This window comes from Cryptococcus neoformans, chromosome 1 (assembly GCF_000149385.1).
Source record: "Cryptococcus neoformans var. neoformans B-3501A chromosome 1, whole genome shotgun sequence".
Classification (NCBI taxonomy): domain Eukaryota; kingdom Fungi; phylum Basidiomycota; class Tremellomycetes; order Tremellales; family Cryptococcaceae; genus Cryptococcus; species Cryptococcus deneoformans.
The window spans coordinates 335833-357500 of record NC_009177.1 but is presented as its reverse complement, the minus strand read 5'-3'; the positions used below and the strand labels follow the sequence as shown (position 1 = coordinate 357500).

Genomic DNA, 21668 nt, shown 5'->3' with positions numbered 1-21668 from the left:
AGTTTCACGAATAATCGCAAGTCTTCTTACCTTGACCCAACTAGGGAAAAGCCTTCTCTTATCGGCCTCATACCACAAGAACTGGTCAAGATACGCGTCACTGAGTTTTTCGAGAGGCTCAACGTCTATGAACTTATCAGCATTCAAATCGCAGGCAAATGAAAATGAACACACCATAACAAGGGATCAACTTGTCATAAGTGTCAAAGAACTCAATACCAGCTTCCTTGAACGCGCGTTGAGTCAGTAATAACCTCTTGATACGCGACAAACACTCGTGCGGGTTATCATATGCCTGCTCAACCAGCGCCAACTCTTCTCGTTGAGACTGATTAAGTCGACCGTGTACGCTGTACGCTTCCTTGAGCTTTTCAAGGGCAAGAACGAGAAGCTTGGTGTCGTGCTTGTAAGAAAGTGGAGGGAAGGGGATAGGAGCAAACTTCCGAGATTCAAACCAGTGAGCAGTAGAGATAAGGATAGCGGTACCCTCTTCGGAAGTGATGTAAGGACCGTCCTTTAGATAACCGTTCTGCCTCTCCTGCTCAGCCTTGAGGTACAATCTCGTCAATCGACCAAGGTTCTTACGAACGACAGCCTTGTCGACAGTAGCGCCTCGCCTGATACGTTCTCGGTTGTAGTGGGCAACAGACGTCCACCAATCGGCCTTGGATTTGACGTATCGAAGAATGATGTTTTCAATGGCAGCGGGCATACCAGGGACCTTCCAAGGGATATTAGCTTTCCAGCATCGCCAAGCTTCGGAAAGATGTTGGAGAATGGTCTTGGCCTTGTTTTGTTTGACACCTTCAGGCATCATACTGCATCGTGTTAGATACAACCCGTTACTGTTAAGAGGTGAAAGACACTCACTCCAAGATATCGTGCATAACGGCAGCACGGAGTTCCAAGTCGAAGTGAGACTCCACTCTTTGCTTGGTAACAGTCTTGGCTATACCCTTACTGTTCCTACCCTCGAACTGCCTAGCCAGCAAGTTACCCAACCATCTTTCAAGCAAAGGGACAATACCCCTCATGAAGAACAACCAGACTCTCCATCCGGGCGCCCAGAAACCGACACCAGGACCCTTACCAACAGGGCCAGTGTTGAACCTCGAGTAGATGACGTGCTTGAGATCCTTGCACATACGGATTTGCTTCATAAGCTTGTACTTGTATCGATACATACCGGTCAATTGACCGACGTGCGCGAACATGTACTGAAGACCATCAGCAAGCTGGAAAGCGTCGACGTTACCGAGTCGGAATTGAACGTGGGCGTCAACAATGAGCTTGGTGAGACGAAGAATTTCTCGGCAAAGGTGGAAAGCGTTACCGAATCGAGACTTCTTTCGCTCCTTGGTCGTAAGAGTCTTAATGGGCTTGAGGTTGAGATTGTAATCAAGATGGAGGTAATTGAGGTTCTTTCGGTGGATAAGAAGGTTGAGCATGTTGTAACCTTGGCGACAAACTTGAAGACCGGCTTCCACCCAGTCAAGAGTGGTGGCCTGGAAAAACTTGGTGTTCTTCAAACTTCGGAAAAGGTTTCGCTTGACCATCGCCTTGGGGGGCTTGTTGTGGAGAGCGTTCAACACGTACACCTTAAGAAGCTTCTGGTAAGAAACTCTAATCTTGACGGGCTGACCGTCAGGGCAATGTTCAAGATAAAGGTTCTTGATCAAAGGCACATCCTGAGCTCGCTTCATTTTGCCACTTCGCAAATTGTAAGGGTATGGTGCCCAATACAACGCGATGGCGTCCGAAGTATTCTCATTCTCCAAATCCCTCTCTCCCAAGAATGGCTCTACCTCCTCGGGCAACTCGAACTCAACATCTTCATCGTTACCAAATCCGAAGACTTGATCCTCATGGGAGACGAGAGGAGTGTGAGCTTCCTGCACGACTCGCTGAGAGATGGGGTTGATAAGAGGGTCAAAGTAGAATGCAGGGAGGTCGGGGTCATCGGTCTTGATGTAAACGTTCTTGGGCTCGTGATAGACACCAATGTAGACGGATCGAGGAAGAGAGTTGTAGAGATGAGGGAAGGCAACCTTGTACTCGGATCGGATGACGTTTCGAATGATAATCTTGTTGATATCATTGAATTCGTTCCAGTCCTCGTCGAAGGCGTCCATGTCTCGGTATAACGGCTCGAATTTGGGGCCACCAGGCAAGGCAATGTTAAGCGCTTTGGCGGTGAAGAAACTCTTCTTATCGAACAAATAGAATGCGTTGTTGTCCGAGTAATCGCTCAACAATTGTCTACCAATTCGGTACAAGTTGGCCATCTGAGGAAGGGCGAGTTGGAAATATTTGTAGCTGGACCCATTGACTTGAGGGGTGTCAACGAGGGGCTTGGGGTCGTAGAACCATTCCAAGATAGCCTCATCGTCTTCCTCATCTAATTCCAACTGAATGGCCTCTAACGGCTCAACATCCAATACATTATCTCCATAATCCATCGGCGGCTCTTCGTCATCAAATGGAGGGAATCGCATTCGCTTAAAGTGTCGTCGATCTCGCTTTTCTCGACGCATCGCAAGCCACATAGAAGCCCACTGAGCGTGGTACACTGGTTCAATAACTCGGGGAACTTCGTTGACAAAGGTGATGGCACCGGAAATGTGGTAGAGCACTGGAACCTCTCGTACTTGCTGTGATGGTGATATGCATCAGCCACGCCTGGCCGAAAATAGGATTGTGACTTACTTCCCAGGGCATTGGGATGTTCTCCAAAAGCTTCATGACCGCATGAGGCACGTACTTCAAGGCACCCAAATGCACTCGCTTGTCATTCCTAAACTTCCTATTTGACATATCTCCGTGATCCTTGATGATTTTTCTGATGTGCTCTGGCGGCAGATCCTACATTGCAAAAGTCAGTTACATTGCCACTCATTCCCATTCACATTCCACAAAAGATACTGACAGCCTTGCCAAAATCCACACCACCACCGCCACCCTGTCTTCTCTTAGAGTTAAATCTTCTCTTCTGACTCTGCCTCCATTTTCTGGCCTTCTTATCAATCTCCTCCTGGCTTAATTGTCCAAAGAAGTCTCCCTCCATGCCGTCTCCGTTTCCGTTTGGCTGAGGGGTGAATCCCGGGGGCGGCGCACCGAATCCTGGCGGAACGGTGGACATGATGCGGCGCGTTGGGGTTTTGAGGAAGGAAGGTTTTATACAAAAAGTAGATGTGGCGAGATGTATCTGAGATGGCATATGAAGCAGCCAGGAGCAGAGAGAGCGCGAAGCGTAAGAGCGACGGCGTTTTAGCCTGGATAGTCCATGTGGCGGTTGTCCCGATCTCAGAGTGGAGGGGTTGTCACCATGAGAACCGGACATGGCCGCCGGCTGTCGGTTCTGGGCATCATGCATACTATAAAATGGGTATCGACTTTCAAAGCAACGACCGACTCTCCCTTGTCAGTATATCTCAGGTGAACGATAAGCCATTCAGCTAACAGCCCGTAGACCAGATATATGTCCGCTGTGCTCCTATCGTATTCTATCCCCACTTTCCATATATACACCATAATATGCCTCAGCTCAAGACATACAGCGAGAAGCCAGTCGTTCTTTTGACCGTGAGTGCGCCTTACAGGGCTTGATATAGTCTTGGCTCATGTAGCTCATGTATGATAAATGTACTCGGAGCAGAATGACGATGGTCCTCCATGCGCCTCCTCTCCCAATATTTATGCATTCTGCAAACTCCTTCAGTCACGTCTCGGGTGGGACGTACGAGTAGTCATCCCTGACTGCCAGAAATCTTGGCAAGTTAACAAATTGTGTTTCATGGCGAGCTCTTTGTGCTAATCAGCCAACGCAGGGTCGGAAAGTCATATGCTATTAGTGACATCGTCACTGCCAACTACTTCTATCCGCTTGGTAAATGTCATATGATTAGACACTTGTTGCCGACGCTGATGAAGCTTTCATCTGAAACAGAACCGGATGGATTGAAAGGAGAAATAACTCAGACTCGCCGTCCGCTGAAAGAAGGAGAGTCAATGGAATGGGTTCTTCTATCTGGAGTATGCGTTCTTTTAGTTAATGCGGTTGTGGCTGACATCTCATGCCCGTTCTAGACTCCCGCAACATGCGCCAACATCGCACTGCACAACATTTACCCTGGCCAGATCGACCTTGTCATCTCCGGTCCTAATCGTAATGCATCCCTTACAGAAAAAGTATAATAACGCTGATATCCGATCTAGATGGCCGTAACTCCTCAACAGCATTCGCCCTCTCGTCCGGTACTCTTGGCGCTACCCTTGCCGCTTCCCTCTCTGTCCCTATTCCCGGTCCCTTGACCTCCCCGTCCTTACATGAAGACCACATGCCCTGTATAGCCATCTCTTACGGTGTCGTCACCCGTCCAGTTTCCGATAGAGTTCTTGAACTCGCAACCGAGACAGCGGTGGATGTGTGCCAGCAGTTATTCGATAACTGGGGAGAAGATAAAGAAGTGGGTGGGAAGGGACTTGTGCCGATATATAGCATCAATATACCGCTTGTCGAGGCGGCTCTTGAGAAGAACGAGAGAAAGATAGTGTCAACAGAGATGTGGAGAAATGCGTATGGGCGATTATTCAAGACTACTAAACTGTGAGTGTCTTTCCTGCTCTTCGTTGTCTTTTGGTGTGTATCTCGGCCTTGGGGATGGGAGCTTAACCACCTCTTTGTGGATGGCGACCCTTCCCTCAACTGGCGATCCAACGCTTCCAAGCCAGACCAACCAGTCATCTCTTCATTTGTGACCTTTCTACAAAGCGTGGCCGAGGCTTCCGAAGAGGAAGAAGAGAAGAAGAATAATCAAGATTTAAGAGCAAGGACAGAAATCTAACATTCCCCCTCCTAGGTCAAAAGCGTTGTACGATCCCGGAGATGACCCCGTCCAGATTGCTCATGGCTATATGAAGAGCCAAGACAAGCCCAACACCGTACAGACCTCCACCTCCCTCCCATCTCATCCACATACCTCTAAAACATCCACTGCCGGCCCCGCCGCGCTCCCGACTCCTGCCCCACCATCCCCAATCACGCCCAAAAACACGAAGGACGAGGAGCAACAGCTCAAGTTCCACTTTGCGCCCAACATGCACCCGTTACTATTTCCACCTGAAGGGAGTGTGCCTGAAGGCACAGATGCGTGGGCGTTCGCAAAAGGATGGATCAGTGTGACGCCTATGAGAGCCGAGTATGCTTGTTTGGGAGCGGCAAGTATCGAGTAACATGAAAGATGGAACATTAACCATCATAACGTACATTATAACTGTGCAACGTAGACATTTATGACATGTGCAAAGGTATAATACATGACTGGTATGACACCTAGGATATCCCTCGTCCCCGTAATGAAACATTAAAATGCCTTCTTGTGGATGATATCCGGGTCTTCTTTGTATTCATCCGCCGATACCCACATCTTCTTGAATGTACTGAGACCGGCAAGGATACTTCCTCCTATCCAGGTCGAGTACTACGATATCGTCAGCAAAATTCAATAATAAATGTCAATCACAGACCTTTCGTTCTGGAGGAGCATAAATCTTTAGCTTAACATCTTTCACAGCAAGTTTCTTGACTTCATTTAGTAATCTGTCACCGAAACCAGTACACAACGTGGAACCGCCGGAAAGGACAATGTTGCTGAAAAGAGATTTTCGAAGGTCGAGGTCGGTTCGATTGATAGAGTCAACAATTACCTAGAAAATTATTTAAATTATTTAGATAGTGCTTTCGATCAGGGCAGAACCCACTCACTTGGTGGACACCTGGATACTCTTGCCCCACCAGCTCGGGGTTGAACAAGATTTCGGGTGCAAGGAATCGTTCCGTCCCTAGCTGTATCACCTTTCCATCGGGCAATTTGAATTCTTCCCATGCCCCACCCTGATCTTTCTCCTCTTTCGCTGGATTCAATGCTAAGTAACAAGTCTTCTCCTTGATCGTCCTCACCACTTCCTTTTCCGCTGATGTGTGAAGGTTATGCCCTGCTTTCCGTAACAACAATTGAAGGTGGTCTGTTATGTCTCGCCCGGCAAGGTCTATACGCCTAACAGCATGGGGCATAGAGAAACCTTCGAACACGGGAACGGCATGGGTGACACCATCGCCAGAATCGAGGACGATACCGGTCGTGCGGCCAGAAGAGTAAAGAGAGAGAACGGCTTGGACAGAGGTGAAAAAGGCCGGGACGTTGAAAGTTTCGAAAAAGATTTGGGCGGCTATATCTCGGTTTTGTCTAGGGTTGAGCGGTGCTTCAGTAAGTAACACAGGGTGCTAATTAATCTTTTAGTTGGACATCTGAGAAGAACATAACTGACACACTTCTTCACTTAACGCTTTTAATCCTTCACCATAGACCCAGCCCCATATCCGTTCCATATCATCCCAGTCCATTACCACACCATGCTCCATTGGGTATTTGATCTTTAACAATCCCCTGAACTCTTGTGCTCGTCGACCGATGAAAAGGTTGTCCTGAATAGCTCCTGCCATCACACGAGGGTGTTTTGGTCGACCCACACTAAGCAATGTCAGCTGATTAACGTTAGTGAGCATGTGCCTCTAGCCTACAATGAAGGAATATAACACGATGGTTGCTCCTCTCCAGCGAAACCAGCTTTGATATTGCCGGAACCCTACGACATGTCATTAAGATGTCATTTCCTTGTGTGCTGTAGCTTACATTGTCAATGACAACTGGTTGATTTGTGAGACTGAGACGGTTGTCAGCTCGGTGACTATGCAAATTATATGCTGCACCTACACATCATCGAATTCTGTGGCCATCCTGCCAGTTCTGTGTCCGGGTCCCTGTATACTCGATGGACAACGATAACGAAGCTCTCTTTCACTGACACGAACTTCGTCAGACCATGCTTGAGCTCGAACCGCGTCGCGTGAAATGTGGGGGAGCAATTAAGCATGTATATCAGTCGCGCCTCCACCTTTTATAATGGTTGAAGTGGGAAAAATTATGGTTTAGGCGTAAGTATGGGTGATGAGCTCATCGCTGGCCTTGAGTGTTATGCGTGGCTTGTACCGTACTCTGATGCAGAGTGTCGGGTTGGTCCTGATGGGCAATGTATACATGAGTATAGGGAACGACGGGTCAATTCTTCGACAGTGAGCAGTGTTTGTTGAGTGAATGTAGGAATGCTGGGGATTCAATTGACGATCTTCTGCTGCGTAGCTGTAGTCGATATTTGGTTCTTTTTTGCTTGTTAGTGTGCGGTAAATTTAGTGTATTAGTGGGAAAGCTTCGCCGTCATAGGTAGAGCCTTAAAAATAGTAGACATAAGGAAGATACATATGTATTAAATACATCACACTTTAAGCATCGGTCAAAGCAAGGAAGGGAATCACCGACGGATTGTTGCTGTCCAGCGTCAATATTTGTTTGGTCGGCGAGCCGGCGACTGATTCTATGTGTGGCGACTTGGCCCGACCAACCTCTTTGCAGCATCTCATAATACCAATGTCCTCTTATTATCCTATCAGGTCAAAACTATCATTTTGCAGCTGTCGTCATACTCATAATGGGCAAGTTTTCAGAGTTCTTAGCATCTTCCAAAGGAGATCATAAAGCCGACGTCCCTCCTCCTCCGTCCTACGGCGAGAGCTCTACCTCGTGAATTTATATGCGGCCTTATATTACCACACACTGACTTCACGTTCAGTGCCCGGCCACTCACTCCACCACCACCATTCCCTCACTCATTCGGATGCATCCATCTCGCTCGCTCCGACCGTATTCGTCTCATTGGTCTTCCACCCGTCGTGTATGATGATGTCGAACAGGCCATTCTCCGTGTTTGGGTACCTGGATTACAAGGGAAGTTCCCTATGTATCAGAGCTTGGAGTGGAAGCTTTCAGGATACCCTTGTAAGCAATCTTCTATAGTTCCAATGGTCTTATTAGTATACTGAAGAGTAAACAACAATAGGGTCAGGCCAAGGAGCTGAAGCGGTCCAGGCTAGACGTCTTCTTTGTCATGTACTGCATGCCCTCTCTAAGCATGGATGGTACTTACACATGTCCGTGGACCTTTCCAAGAAGCAATTCGACAAGGACACTTTGATTTTGCATTCCGTATATCCCCAGGAGAGGTATTTCTTTTCGATATCGTTTAATGAAGGCGATAAGGTGAGAATAATCGATCCGCCGAACGACCATGTAAAGCAAGCTTTCATGACCGCCGTGAGGGTAAGTTCCATCCCTCCGCTCACTAGCAACATGTGGGCTGATGGGCCGGCCAGACATGGCCAAGAGGTATACAGAATGAAAGGGAGAAGGAGCCCGGATGTTATCAGTTCAAGCTGAAGGGACTACCATGGTATACATCTGATGGCGATCAGATCATTCATGCCCGACTCTTGAGCTGCACCATACTTGCCGCCATGGATAGTGTCGGCTTTGAACTGAAGGGAAGCGTGGATATGAGCACTGGAACGAGCGAACATGCTAATGACAGTGAGTTTCATTGATAAGTCTGAAGAGATACATTGAGCTAAATGTTCGCAGTGGATACCTGGTTCTTTGCCAGCAAATGATAGTGATAGGTGACTACCGAACGTTGCATTGATACATGAACAGTGCGAGGCATATTGAAGCTCTGTAAAATTTTATGTGTATTTTTAGATATAACATGTAAGATGGTATGAAACAACCATGGCATCTCTTCTATCTACCCCTCTACAAAGTACTAACCCAAAATCGCTGCCTTAGAGCTGCTTTCTGGCCTCTTCCTCGATAGCACCGGCAGCCTGGTCAGTCTGCAACGCGACCTCATCACCCGCAATCTTTCCCTTCTGACCGTGCTTGCCAAACTCTCCGAGTCCCATGACCCTATCCCTAGCCTCCTCGTACTTGCTTCTAGTCTCGCTAACGACGTGTTCAGGAAGAGTCACATCTTCTTTACCCCTCAGGCCCTCTTTGATCAACCAGTCACGGAGGTACTGCTTGTCAAATGAAGGCTGAGGCTGGCCAACGACGTAATCGGCGGCAGCCCAGTACCTGGAAGAATCGGGAGTCAGGACCTCGTCGATGAGGATGAGGGTGGTCTTGTTGGGGGATGATGGGTCGGGGAGGAGGCCAAACTCAAACTTGGTGTCGGCGAGGATCACCCCACGCTCAAGGGCGTAAGCAGCGGCTTCGGTGTAGAGCTGAATGGCAGCCTTCTCGATCTTCGCGGCGAGCTCGGGACCGCAAATGTCCTTGACTACACCAGAGTCAGCATTGACCCGAAACTACCTGCAACATTCAAACTTACCCTTGTCAGGGTGAATGTTCTCATCATGCTCGCCCTGATCGGCCTTGGTGGAAGGGGTGAAAAGTGCCTTGGGGAGCTTTTGAGACTCGACCAAACCGGCAGGCATCTGGATACCGTGGATGGTCTGAGACTTCTTGTACTCGGACCAAGCAGATCCTATATGATGTTAGCTTTACGTGTAATATGAATGAAGCTGTAGACATACCAGTAATGTAGCCTCTGACGATAGCCTCGATCTTCACAACCTCACATTTCTTCACTATCATGCTTCGACCTTCAAGTTGATCTCTGTACTCGTCCAAGCTCCTGGGGAATTGCTCCCAAGCCTGGGCAGGGGTAGAGAAGCATGCCGAAGGAGAGGGGTGGAGGACGTGGTTGGGAATGATGTTCTTGAGCTTGTCAAACCAGAAGAGAGAGAGTGTGGTAAGAGTGATACCTTTTGAAGGGATACCCTGTATACTACATAAGTCAACCCATACAAAATGCTAAAACGATACACCCACATTGTTCATGATGACGTCGAAAGCGCTCATTCTGTCGGTAGCAACAAACAGGAGCTTGTCTTCGTCTTCCTTACCAGGCAAAGCGTAGATGTCCCTGACCTTACCCTTGGCCAAAAGCTTTAACTTGGACAAGTTGGTACTGGTGACGCAGCTGCTGGTTGCATTGCTTGTGGTGATCTGGACAGCATCCTTGGAGCTTTGGGCAAGTTGGGAAGCAGTGATGTCCTCAATAGGGGGAACAGGAGGGGCAGTGCCTTCATTGACGGCCTTAGCAGCGGCCTTAGCAGCCTTCTCCTTCTCCTTTGCAGCTCGGAGAGCCGCGCGCTCTTCCTCGGTAGGGGGCTTGGACCTGACATCCTTCTTCTTCTGCGCTGTATGTCAGTAGGCTCTCACGAGAGTGACTATCTTGTTACTCACCGCCTTCTTGGGCTCCTCGGCAGTGGGGGCAACAGAAGAGCTGGGATAAGCCGTCCTCTCGACCTCCTGCCACTCTTTGTCTTCGTCGAAAGACTTCCTAATCGGACCCAAGAATTGAATCAGAGCCTCCTGAACACCAGTTTTTAAGTCTCCAGGGTGAATATCACCAGCAACGTATGCCTTCTCGAGCTCCTCGTAACTCTTGAAGTGAATGTCACCACCAAACTTCTCGGGTCGGGAGATGGAGAAAATGGTACCCTCAGGAGCGCCAGGCTTAACAAAGCTTCCTTCACCAACGGGAGCCTTCTCACCCCTTCGTTCGGCCTGTTCAATCCTGAGAGCTTGGATGGGAATGAGCACAGTCTTGATAAATGCGATGACACCATTGTTCTCAACCTCTCCAGGGGGACAGAGAGCAGCCTTGATCTTGCTTTTTATGTCGGCAGCAGTGTCGAGGAAGTCGATCTTGGATTTTGGGTCGGAAGCAGACATCTTTCCACCGGACAATCCAGGAACCATGGCGTTCATGAGGTGGGCACGCTTGGAGTAGCCTAACTTGGGAAGGAAAGTAGCGGCATACATGAAGATCTTTCGCTGGTCTACACCACCGAACTGGAAATCAACATCCAGGTACTGTTCGTCCAAAGCCTGAAGACCAGGGTAGAGCAAGCTGCTCATAAGAGGGGACTCTGACTCCTTGACAACATCGGCACCGGCGTGCTCGGCTTCTCTGGTGGAAGTCAAGGCGTGGAATCGATAGACGTCGAGAGTATAGTCAGGCTTAAGCTGGTAGCTGGAACCCGTGATGAATTCAAGCTTGTCGGTAGGCACACCGAGGACAGTGAAGACGGTTATGAGAAGCTTTGAGTAGTACTTGACTCGGTACTGGACGGTTTCGAGTGTAGATTTAGAGGCGTCGAGGAAAGCGTGGAGCTGCGACATAGGTCAGAAGTGACGGTAACGAATATGGTAACATCGGACGTACATCTATAAAAAGAGCATCAATAATCGATCAATGCAACATCTATCATAACAATCAACTCACCAGCAAGCAAAACCTTGACATTGACACCGGCTGTCAAAAAGTCGGCGATCTTGAGCAACGGGACGCAATAGGCGATGTGGGCTGCATATATCAGCATAATCTCATTGTTATACGCCTACAGCTTTAAACTCACGCCTGCCAGTAGGAGCAGTGCCCCAGTAAGCTTTGACGACCTTCCCTTCGCTTAAGACCTTCCTGATAACATCCCCGCTAGTTACTTCTTGGAGATTTCTGGTGATTCTCTCGTACTGGGCCTCAGCTTCTGGCGATAGTTGGATGGTAGTTTCAGAGGGGGCGGCCATGGTGAGTCGTGAGAGAAGAGATGAAAGAGATGTAGAAATGCAATCACAACGAAAGAATCAAAATGTTGCGACTCAAGACCTCGAAAGAAAACCGAACTCCGATTGCAGTATGAGGATACTTTGGCCCAATATTTTTCATCTCCAGGTTTCATCTCAAAATATTGGGCACTGGTTAGAATTTCGGCCCATAAATTCGCCCTTTGCTTCATTTATTGTTGAGCAACTATATAAAATGAAGCTTGCTCCGTCCATGGCTATTTCATTCTTAATATAGCCGTGAGCGCCGAACCAGTATACTGCAAGCCGGTGAAAGCGAATTAATAAAGCTGATATACATTACAAACAAGGCTGTACAAAACTACTTCCTTGTCCTCTTTCTCTTCGCTTTATGCTGGTTCTGATCCATCTTCCGCTTCACGCTAGCCACCAAAGAATCCAAATCCTGCTCTTTCTGCTCAACATTCTTAACACCGGTTGCAGACTTGCGTCCTTCGGGCTCAATTTTCTTTTGATTGTTACGGCGACGGGTCCGTTCTGCAAGGAGATCCTGCATAGCCTTTGTCTTGACGAAGCTTTTTCAAAGTTAGTTTCATTCTTTCCAAGTTTCGTCGCAACTTACTGAGGGTTACTAGGATCAATAGCAAATTCTGGCTCTTCATGCAAAGCCTTGAATCGATCGTCCTTAACATCAATTTTCCAGTCATCGGGACCAAGTTCGACATCTCTTTCTTGCTCTCCCTTTTTGCCCTTTCTCCTCCTTCGCTTCTTACCAGCCTCCTTCTCGGTTTTGATGATATCTTTCATAGAGAAATTTGAGTCAGGTTCGTTGGTACCGACGATAGCAGCGAGATCGTCCTCATCTGGAAGGGTGGGTTCAAGAGATTTAGGCTTAGACTTGGGCTTGGGTTGTTGCTCCTCCTCCTCTTCTGAAGAATCGCTGCCGAAAAACTCATCTTGGCCATCTGTCTTCTCCTCATCGCCCCTTTCTCTGGCCGCAGCCTTCAACTCCATCTTCTCCTTCTTTCTCTGCTTCTTCTCTTTCATTCTCAACTGGTATCTCTCTAAGGAAGTCATATTCTCCTCACCCCCATCCCCTTTGGCAACGGAAAGACCAGGACGGAATGTGATCTCAAGATCTTCTCCCTTCTTAGCCTTTTTGGAAGCAGACTTGGACCTGTCCTTCAGAGCGGCAGATTTAATATCCTCAAGCTCATTCGCCCACGCTGTTCCAGCTTTGCCCCAAACATCAGTGACTCCATCCTCGTCATCTCCACCAGCGAGAAGAAGATTTCTGAGCTTTTCCTTTCTCTCCTTCATCTTCTTCTTCTTGTCCTTCTTGCTCTCGCCTCCCGCACCTTCGTCATCGTCAAAGTCAGACTCTTCAACTTCACTTCCAGAGGCAGCAACAAGATTTTGGAAATCCTGCTCTTCAATTTCTTCTCGAGTAAGAGTTCGTCGAGTCATCTTAATTCTGTTGGGATCGTCTTGGTCCCAAGTAAGCTTGACTTTGGAGTGTCGAAGAGCCTGAGATCATATCCTGTTAGCGTTTTATTATACTTTTCACGCAGATATTGGCATTTACGTCGGTAACGAAGTCATTACCCTTGTAGGCTTTAGGCTCCTTATCTGCTTCATCCCTGTAAGAAGTGGTGAGTCTCCTATTTACGATACGAAATCTAGGGTCTCACTTGACAGAGTCCTCATCAAAAGTCATGTCCTCGGGCACGTAACTTAAATCCAATATATTGGCGGTCTGCTCAAATTCGGTACCATTGCACTCGTTCATGACGTATTCTGCTGCAGCAACACTGGAGAAAGTCGCAATGGCGTAGTAGTATCTATTAAGATAGGTCAGGATAGAACTCCATAATGACAATGACTTTGCACTCACCGTAATCTTTCAAGCTGATACTGCCGCAACTGGTCCATATCAATATCCTCAGAACCAGCCTCGGACCCAACGTCAGAAAAAATTTCCAGACCGTCGATCTCCTTGTGAAGTTTGTCGTTGGACTTGCGGGCCGGCTTGTCGTAGTTGTCTTCGTTCTCTTCCTCAGTGTCTCCCTCGTCCTCCTCGTCAGAGTCCTCATCGCTGACCTCATTTTCTTCTTCTTCATCGTCTTCCTCCTCATTTCCCTCTTCGTCATCACTTTCTTCCTTCCTGGCGATAGAAATACGTTCCTTCTTGTTGTCCCTCTTCTTCTTGCTCCCTATGAAGATACCACCGCCAGGGCCTTCCTGCTCTTCCTTCGCCATCCTTTCCTTACCGAATTCGCTTGGGTAGATCCTGACCCTCAGAAGCTTACCCAACGCAGATGGAGCTTTCACTTCGCCCTTGGTAGCAGGTCTTGTGAGGAAAGAATTAAAAACGGCGTAAAGGTCGGCAGCTTGCATGTTGTCCCAATCGAGGTTGACAACGGCGATACGTTTGGTAGGATCGACGGGCTCGGTCTCAGACTCATTGTCAGAAGGTATTTCATCTGTCTCAGGAGGGAGAACAGAAGTTTCTTCGTTTTCAGAAAGATCGATATCGAGATGATCATCATCAGACTCAGACTCGGATTCGCTCATGGCCGGTAACCGCACTTTCTTCTTCCCTCCAACTTCGAGCTCCTCCTCTTCCACCTCACTTTCATCTTCGTCACTCTCATCTTCGGATCCTGATGAGTACAGAGCGCCTTCACCACGAGCGTAATCGATAAAGCCTTCCCCCTCGCCCTCGGCCGCCTCAGGGGATTTGAGACGATAGAAACGCTTGAGCTGGTCGGCTTTATGTGACGCAGTGACGGGTCGACCACGTTTGTCGACTTTGGCTGTATAAACTCGAATCAGGCACTGGAAAAGCGCCGAGTTGATATTACAGCTAGCAGCACTTACCTCCGCCCTTAGTTTTGCCACCAAACTCTTCGCTCTCTAAAACATCTCTGAAACGCTCATCGATTTCGACCTTGAGGTTCTTCTGCTTAGGCCTTCGGAATCTGGGATCGGTTTTGACGCTGGCGAAACGTGGATCGGACATAGTGTAAAGAGGCTATATTTGCTAGAAATCCGTATATCTACGATATTTCTGAAAGATTAATATCTTGTTTTCGTTTACCTTTTGTTGACCTATCCATGGTTGGTGGTGGACTGAAAATCTCGAGGCTTAAAGTGGAGGCATCGAAAGATGACGTGGGATAAACCCATTACGGGACAATTGTTGTTGATAACACCGTCTTGCAAAACTGCTGGTTGCTGTTGCGGAAAAAGAAATTGTTTCTTCGATCTTTTCTTTTCTTTCATTCGCATCAAAAAGATCTCTATTTTACAAAGTTACAAAACAGGCTAATGACGAATCAACAGGGTTACAGGACACGACAAGCCAGGTGGCACATCTTGTGGCGCAAGGTCGGTTGTGTCTTGTATCCTTGTTGCTCTTCATCTTACCTTTTCTTTTTGTCCTTTTTCTTTCACGCCCAGTGATGAGAATTGCCAACACAATAGAGTCAAGCTCGGAGACCCTAGTCGCCTCTTCGGATGGTGCTGGTCTATGTCGAGCACTGGCCTGTTTGACAGTTACTGAGGGTTCATCTTTTTCAGATCTTTTCATGTGTCTTGTCTCGAATCACAACTTGCCAAAAATCTGGTTCAAGATCTCATTTATTATGAACATATATGCATGTATTTCATATCAACTGAACACCGTTCTGCCGATCAATCCCAAATAGCCTTTAGAAAGTCCACCGGCCACTCGGTTACGGTCTGCCAAACGAACCGTATCATGAACGTCGACATCCAATGCGTCAAGTTACGAGCCGCATTTTCTCCGAAAAACATGTCCATGTTTTCCTTAGACCCAATCATTTCTTTTCTGGCTCGGCGCATCATCTTCCTTTCAAAATGTCGCAGGGCGTGATGAAGGTCAGCAGGTGATGGGGATGAAATGAGGGGTTTTGAACGAGGCTGGGAGATGGGGAGAAGAGAAAGGGGGAAAGGAGGGCTGGAGGCGCGAGGGGTTGGAACGGTGAAGAGGGATACCAAAGATATTCCTAACTCCAGGGCGTCGGCGAGAGCTACAGGAAGGAAGATCGATTTCTAATTAGCGGCAAGTTCGAGGGTAGGGTTTTGTGCTTACCTTGGTTTACCCCTTCACCTGCGAAAGGCGACATGACGTGAGCAGCATCACCTGGAACACATTTCAGTCAGCATCATTATCATTATTGCATCCAACAGACCATGGCTTACTCACCCATCACTGTGACTCCGGTCAAGTCTGTATCCCACTTCAAATCTGGGTCAAATTGCCATATTCTTCTGATCACCAATTTGTCCTCTTCACTCGCCATGATAACATCTCGCACCTGGTCATGCCAACCTTGAAAGAGATTTGCTAACCACTCCCGTTTCCCTTTATCAGGCAAGGGGTTCTCATCAGTCCAATTCTCAGGACATCTTAGCCCGACGTAGACTTTGCATAGCCCTCCGGAATTCATCTGCGGCAAGACAGTCATTCCCTCATCAAGAGCCAACAAGCATCCCTGGCCCACATACGTTTTCAATTCAGGTGTCATGTTTTTAGGGGGAATTGTGAGCTCGTACATCGACACCCCCGAATATGATGGCAAGGTGGAGTGAATAAGAGGACGAACACGTGAGAATGCTCCATCTGCGCCGATCAGGTAGGGCGTGGTGATATACGGTTGGGATATGAAGTTGATCTGGTAATGAGAAGAAGAGATCTTTGAGCAAGACGAGACTGCATGGTCCCATTTGATAGTATCAGAATTAAGACACTTGATCAGGATATTTCTCAGGTCCGTCCTACACAAATTCAGTTACACCAGTCAGATTTTGAGCTCTTATGGGAGTAACCATACCTATCAATTTCAGGCCTACCAGTGACCGGCTCCCCGTCCTGGAATTCCGTGTGTGCCTTGACTTCTTTGCCGTTCTCATCGTACCATATCTTCCCACTCTTATCCACAATCTTCATGGCCTCCCCTTCTGCCCTCATATACGACTTAGCCTCGTCCAACAGTCCCGTTTCTTTCAGAGCTTTGAGACCTGTTTCATCATGTAAATCTAAAGAGCCACCCTGGGGACGATGTGTAGGGGAAGAATCGCGCTCGTAGATGACGACGGGAATGTGGTGAAGTTGAAGGTATCGGGCGAGCAGGAGCCCAGAAGGGCCTGCACCGATAATTACGATGGGATCGACGGACATGCTAGACAGCCTAATTGTGAATATGCATGGAGAACTTGGTGGGAAAATCTGTCATTCTCCATATATAGCCAAAAGGAAGGATTATAACGATTTCATGGCCCCTCGGCATGCCGCCGGGCGTAATTTGAACAAATAAATTAATAATGCGCGGCAAAAGTGGTGGAAGTGACCGAGGAAAAGACGATACGTAATGAATTTCCCGGTGAGTGCCACATGATTTGACTCCGGGTAACGCCGGCTTCGCGAGCCCGCCAGCAGCGAGCACCATTGCAGTCCTCGATAACCAGCACTGGACAGACAGAGTATACCTGCAAAAACATCCTCAATAAAGCCCCACGAAGGGCCGATAACCAACATGTCACACCTCCTTCCTCCTAACCTCCTGAAGCTTTTCGCCCCTCGACCTCAGCCGCCCTTCTTAAAACCCCTGACGAGGGACGAACGCATCCGAGGTCCAAACAACCTTGGGGGTGTTGCCGGCCTTGCTAAGCGTATAAAAGAAGAAGCCGAAGATGCTGAGGTCAAGCAAGGGATGGGCATGAATCCCGAAAAAGCTCTCGATGAACAAAAGGAGGAAAATGTAAAGATGGAATTGAAGCAAGATGGCGAAGATGGAGAGGTCGCGGAGGACTCTGGCAAGGAGAAGAAGAAAAAGACAGCTAGAGATAAGATTGCGGAGATGGGTATCATTGGAGAGGAGGCTGTCAAAATGAGGAAGGAATTGAGGAAGAAGAGGCAAGAGGAGTACAAGAAGAATGCCGAGAGCAACTGTGGGTATTATCTAACCGTCTATGTAAGGTCACTAACATTTCTGCAGATAAACCTCAGGATGACGCTCAAGCCATCGGTGACCCTTATAAAACCCTTTTCATCTCAAGGCTAGTAAGTAGATGTTGTAAACCTATCTGACCGTTCTCACTGACACGATGTTCCACAGTCTAAGAAAGCGAACGAGACAGACCTTCGCCGAGAGTTTGAAATGTATGGCCCTATCGAGCGGATACGTATCGTTCGAAATCGAAAGGGCAAGAGTAACGGCTACGCCTTTATTGTTTATGAGCGAGAACGAGATATGAAAGGTGGGCCTTCAATTGCTGTTCAGAAGGTTAATAACTTACGATTGGCTAGCCGCATACAAGGACGCTGAAGGCATTCCTATTCACCACAAGAAGATTCTTGTCGATGTCGAGCGTGGACGCACTGTTAAAGGATGGAAACCTCAACGTCTCGGTGGAGGTCTTGGTGGCCGTCCCAAACCCGTCGCCCCAGAAGCCTCCCCTGCACCGTATGTCGCTCCCAGCAACCTCCGAGGTGGCCGAGGAGGGTTCCGTGGAGGAGGACGAGGCGGCGGTGGTGGTTTCCGAGGTGGTTTTCAAGGGAACAGGGGAGGGTTTGGCGGAGGTAACAGAGGAGGATTTGGCGGAGGGGATGACAGAGGAGGTTTCGCTGGACGAGGCGGTTTCCGAGGGGGTTTCCAAAATCGAGGAGATCGTGGTCCTGGTGGATTTGGCCAACAACAGGGAGGGTTTGGCGGTCCAGGAGGCCCAGGTGGATACGGTGGACAGGGAGGAGGGTACGGTGGCGGTGGTGGCGGCTTCGGGTAAGTTCTCATCCGATACGCACTGTCCGTCTGTGGTACTAACAAGTCAGCAGTGGTCCCGGCCAGCAAAATGGAGTTCAAGGCGGACAAGGTGGAGGAGGCTTTGGGGGGGGTGGAGGTTACAAACGCGACTACGACAACGCCGGTGGACCTGGTGGTTATGGTGGAGGAGGCGGCGGTGGTGGTGGTGGGTTCGGGGGAGGCGGTGGAGGTTACCAGGACAGGGATCCCAAGAGGATGCGGTATTGAGATGTTCTATTTATTTGATTCATTTACTCAATTTTCAGTGCGGTCCGATGAGGAGATATTTGCGGAAGCCGTACGGAGCATTGTGGGTGCATTTGCACAGGTCTAAGTATGTAAAACAAGGTATAGCATTTTCTCGGGTTCTGTCTGTTCGTGTGCTTCCTGTATCGACCTACCATCACCACGTTCTTGGCACTTGAGGAAGCCTAATGATAGGAACAACATTATTTAATAAATGGTGGGTATCGGTAGGTGCCTGTACTCAATCAGCAAGCCACCCCCTTCTTTTATCACATTATCGACAACTGAATTGAGGCTAGATAAAGTGCTGGGAGACTGACCTCAGAGAAGTAGGCGTACTGTATTTGGATAGGTAGCAGGCATATACTTCGCGTCGAAGCAGTATGAGCGACGACGTTGCAGAACAAAAAACTGATACATCTGAAGCAACATGAAGTGATTGCCCTGGCAAAATTGAACACTAAGTTGTTGTAGATACTAGCATCTGAAAAAGGGTGGGTACCGTCATGGTTACCGTACCGTCGCTCGGTTACACGCAAGAAGAATGGTCATCACACTGTGAGTGAAGTAGGTAATCTCTGAGTGTATTTGCAAACAGCATCATCAGAAGTACCAACTCGATTAGAGGCCTCAACTCCTCCATGTCATGCATGGCGCATTGTGTCCCTGTATGACTTGTTCGATTCCTCTTCTCAGATAATCCTTTAATGCTGTTTATTATCCGCTGTTATCGGTGATTCGCACAATAAAACTTCTTACTATTTTGTGTCCTTCCTCTCACCAGTTTTCCTTAGGCCAAAGGCTTTTTGTTTCCGTCCTTCTTGCTAGATAACTTGAAACGCTGGGACGCGGAACCTCGATCAAGCGTGCCTGGTCAGCGATCTATCGATCATTATCATTTCCTGATTTCATGGGAAATGGTCCGGATGTATACTCATCTACTATTTAAATATCTCCTTTCTCAAATCCGGCCTTTGAAAATAAGACTAAACGACAAGGCTGCATGCATTCATTCAGACAACGACATATTCAGACATCCAATAGATAATAAGCTTCATCACTCGGCATAACGAACGAATGTGGTGAATAAAGGCGCCACCACTACAACACTGGTGGAGGCAGGCGGCAGCAGACGATTTGACGTTAGGTCCGGATTACGACTGATAGTATGACGCATTGTTATGCCATTGGCGGTCATCGTTCGCTCTTTGCATCATCCTTTTTCACATGTATATAAGAAAGTGTAACCTCCTATTCTAAGCCCAAACTCATACATATTCTTACTTGCTTGAGTTCATCTAATTCTTGCTTCGATTACTAGCAACAAATATAAAATGGCTGGCGACAAGATTCGTAAGTCTTTCGACCCAAGCCTCCCATCCATCAGATTACAAGCATCTCTCCTCGCAAGAGTGGCCGGAGTCTGTTTAATCATGGGCCTCATTGTCGATTCCTGATACAGTTGGATCATCTGCTAATAACCCGCGTTGCCCACAGAACTTTACGAATTCGAAGGCTCTGTTTGGTCCAATGCCCCCAAGATCGCGCTCGAGGAGGGTGGCTTGAAGAAGGACAAGGACGTCAGGTGGACCACTATCAACCTTCCCGAGGTATGCTTTTTCAGACGGTCCTGACCTTTTCCAAAGATTCTAATGCGACCCCCCTGTTTAGGGAGAAAACTTTGAACCCAGCTACCTCAAAATCAACCCTGCCGGTACTGTGCCCACTCTGGTTGTTGGCAATGACACTTTCACAGACTCCATTGTGAGTAATCATCCTTGTTCAAACTACCCTTCTTTCCATGCAAAGAGCTTGGACATTTTTGAGAGCCTGGATGCGTGGTGGTGATGTTTGCTGATGTGCTGTACATTTCCAAATGGGAATACATGCTGAATGACGTTACTGTCGATGTTTTCTTAGAGTGCGGTCGCCGAGATTGTCAAGATTGCTCCTCAAAGGCCTAGGGGCAAGGTTTCCTCCGGCGCTAGTATCATTGAGGAGGTACGTCGAGGAATAGCCTTCCTGTCGGGAATTGAAACAAAATCATTAACATCATTTTATAGATTCACAGCGCCGCCATTGACCCCAACGCTACGTTTTTGATCGCGACAGACGATGAAGACAGAAAGACCAAAATCAACGGGGTACCCAAGGGCTTTTTGGCGGGTAGGCAGAAGACTTTAAACAAGTAAGTAAATAGAACTCAATTCGCTAGGGCCTGTGTTGAACAGACTTTTCCAGGCTCGTGGAAAACCCTCCTGAAGAATTCAAGGAGTTCCTTACCAAGAAACAAGCCGATAACAAGCAGCTTTTGGAGTTTTTCATTGCCGAGCCTGATGAGCAAACTCGCAAGGCCCATTACGCTCAGGGACAGCAGCTCTGGAACTCTGTCGGCAACGCCCTTCGAGGTTTCATTACTGAGGCCTTGACCAAGAACAACCAGGGTCCATATGTTGGCGGTAACGAGCCTTCAGAGGTCGATTGTCAGTTTCTAGGCTGCACGAGGGAGTTTTCCAGATGCTGATCTTTATTTGATGATAGTCCACTTGATTACTTGGCTGGCTCGAACCATCACCAATACCGGTGTCGAGCCTGGTACCAATGCTGACCAAGCCATCAAGAAGCTGCAGGCCAAGACTGGCGGTGGTGCCTTGGATGACTCCATCAAGCTTTACTGGGAGTGAGTGCACGCAGCGTTTACGTGTTGGCAATAAGAGTGCTAATAAGACTTCGTAGAACCTGGAGTGCTAGGGAAAGTTTCAAGACTCTTGGTGTCCATTAAAATGGACGAAATAGTAATAAGCACTTGAGTTGGCGTGGTATGGAAAGAAGTCAAATGATAAAAAGCATGTAACATAATCATTTTGTGTGACATGGTTGAAATACATTTGTAAGCGTTTGAGGACGCATGATAATAATTGGTTTTTTTTCCTCGGGAGATGACATGACATTAATTAATTATACATCGGTTCATAAAACAGGATCATCAGACGATGACGAGAATCTGCAATAATGATGATAGAAAGTGTAATAAAAAAAGAGGGTTCACTGT

General features: G+C 48.0%; 9 protein-coding genes across 9 annotated transcripts in view; 4 read left to right on the top strand and 5 right to left on the bottom strand.

The window, feature by feature from the left end:
• CNBA1310 (hypothetical protein) overlaps positions 1 to 3139 on the bottom strand; it is a gene marked incomplete at both ends in the record, with an annotated part of 8342 nt that extends 5203 nt beyond the window's left edge. The window contains 5 exons of the mRNA XM_773036.1: positions 31 to 125; positions 175 to 818; positions 871 to 2651; positions 2707 to 2862; positions 2927 to 3139. Of these exons, the coding sequence (XP_778129.1) occupies positions 31 to 125; positions 175 to 818; positions 871 to 2651; positions 2707 to 2862; positions 2927 to 3139 (2889 nt within the window). The remainder of the gene's footprint in view (positions 1 to 30; positions 126 to 174; positions 819 to 870; positions 2652 to 2706; positions 2863 to 2926) is intronic.
• A 395-nt stretch (positions 3140 to 3534) lies between these two features.
• Positions 3535 to 5232, top strand: CNBA1300 (hypothetical protein; the record flags this gene model as incomplete). Its single annotated transcript, XM_773035.1, has 7 exons — positions 3535 to 3582; positions 3656 to 3771; positions 3819 to 3886; positions 3947 to 4032; positions 4087 to 4165; positions 4216 to 4606; positions 4860 to 5232. The coding sequence occupies 7 exons, from the start codon at positions 3535 to 3537 to the stop codon at positions 5230 to 5232; spliced, it is 1161 nt and encodes a 386-aa protein (XP_778128.1).
• Positions 5233 to 5363: 131 nt separating this feature from the next.
• Positions 5364 to 6796, bottom strand: CNBA1290 (hypothetical protein; the record flags this gene model as incomplete). The annotated part of the gene is made up of 7 exons (XM_773034.1): positions 5364 to 5480; positions 5527 to 5706; positions 5765 to 6283; positions 6332 to 6530; positions 6581 to 6645; positions 6693 to 6723; positions 6774 to 6796. The coding sequence occupies 7 exons, from the start codon at positions 6794 to 6796 to the stop codon at positions 5364 to 5366; spliced, it is 1134 nt and encodes a 377-aa protein (XP_778127.1).
• Positions 6797 to 7545: 749 nt separating this feature from the next.
• CNBA1280 (hypothetical protein) lies at positions 7546 to 8560 on the top strand (the record flags this gene model as incomplete). Its single annotated transcript, XM_773033.1, has 5 exons — positions 7546 to 7637; positions 7687 to 7892; positions 7954 to 8213; positions 8267 to 8480; positions 8532 to 8560. The coding sequence occupies 5 exons, from the start codon at positions 7546 to 7548 to the stop codon at positions 8558 to 8560; spliced, it is 801 nt and encodes a 266-aa protein (XP_778126.1).
• Positions 8561 to 8731: 171 nt separating this feature from the next.
• CNBA1270 (hypothetical protein) lies at positions 8732 to 11546 on the bottom strand (the record flags this gene model as incomplete). Its single annotated transcript, XM_773032.1, has 7 exons — positions 8732 to 9228; positions 9280 to 9435; positions 9485 to 9731; positions 9783 to 10148; positions 10200 to 11132; positions 11234 to 11325; positions 11378 to 11546. The coding sequence occupies 7 exons, from the start codon at positions 11544 to 11546 to the stop codon at positions 8732 to 8734; spliced, it is 2460 nt and encodes an 819-aa protein (XP_778125.1).
• Positions 11547 to 11904: 358 nt separating this feature from the next.
• Positions 11905 to 14565, bottom strand: CNBA1260 (hypothetical protein; the record flags this gene model as incomplete). The annotated part of the gene is made up of 6 exons (XM_773031.1): positions 11905 to 12118; positions 12166 to 13070; positions 13129 to 13183; positions 13235 to 13384; positions 13438 to 14359; positions 14424 to 14565. The coding sequence occupies 6 exons, from the start codon at positions 14563 to 14565 to the stop codon at positions 11905 to 11907; spliced, it is 2388 nt and encodes a 795-aa protein (XP_778124.1).
• Positions 14566 to 15239: 674 nt separating this feature from the next.
• Positions 15240 to 16749, bottom strand: CNBA1250 (hypothetical protein; the record flags this gene model as incomplete). The annotated part of the gene is made up of 4 exons (XM_773030.1): positions 15240 to 15620; positions 15671 to 15711; positions 15775 to 16346; positions 16403 to 16749. 4 exons carry the CDS (start codon positions 16747 to 16749, stop codon positions 15240 to 15242), a joined length of 1341 nt encoding a protein of 446 aa, XP_778123.1.
• A 355-nt stretch (positions 16750 to 17104) lies between these two features.
• CNBA1240 (hypothetical protein) lies at positions 17105 to 18598 on the top strand (the record flags this gene model as incomplete). Its single annotated transcript, XM_773029.1, has 5 exons — positions 17105 to 17519; positions 17567 to 17631; positions 17687 to 17828; positions 17878 to 18349; positions 18403 to 18598. 5 exons carry the CDS (start codon positions 17105 to 17107, stop codon positions 18596 to 18598), a joined length of 1290 nt encoding a protein of 429 aa, XP_778122.1.
• Positions 18599 to 19950: 1352 nt separating this feature from the next.
• Positions 19951 to 21398, top strand: CNBA1230 (hypothetical protein; the record flags this gene model as incomplete). The annotated part of the gene is made up of 8 exons (XM_773028.1): positions 19951 to 19969; positions 20114 to 20226; positions 20288 to 20380; positions 20537 to 20617; positions 20680 to 20804; positions 20858 to 21099; positions 21158 to 21296; positions 21353 to 21398. 8 exons carry the CDS (start codon positions 19951 to 19953, stop codon positions 21396 to 21398), a joined length of 858 nt encoding a protein of 285 aa, XP_778121.1.
• Between the last annotated feature and the right edge of the window lie 270 nt (positions 21399 to 21668).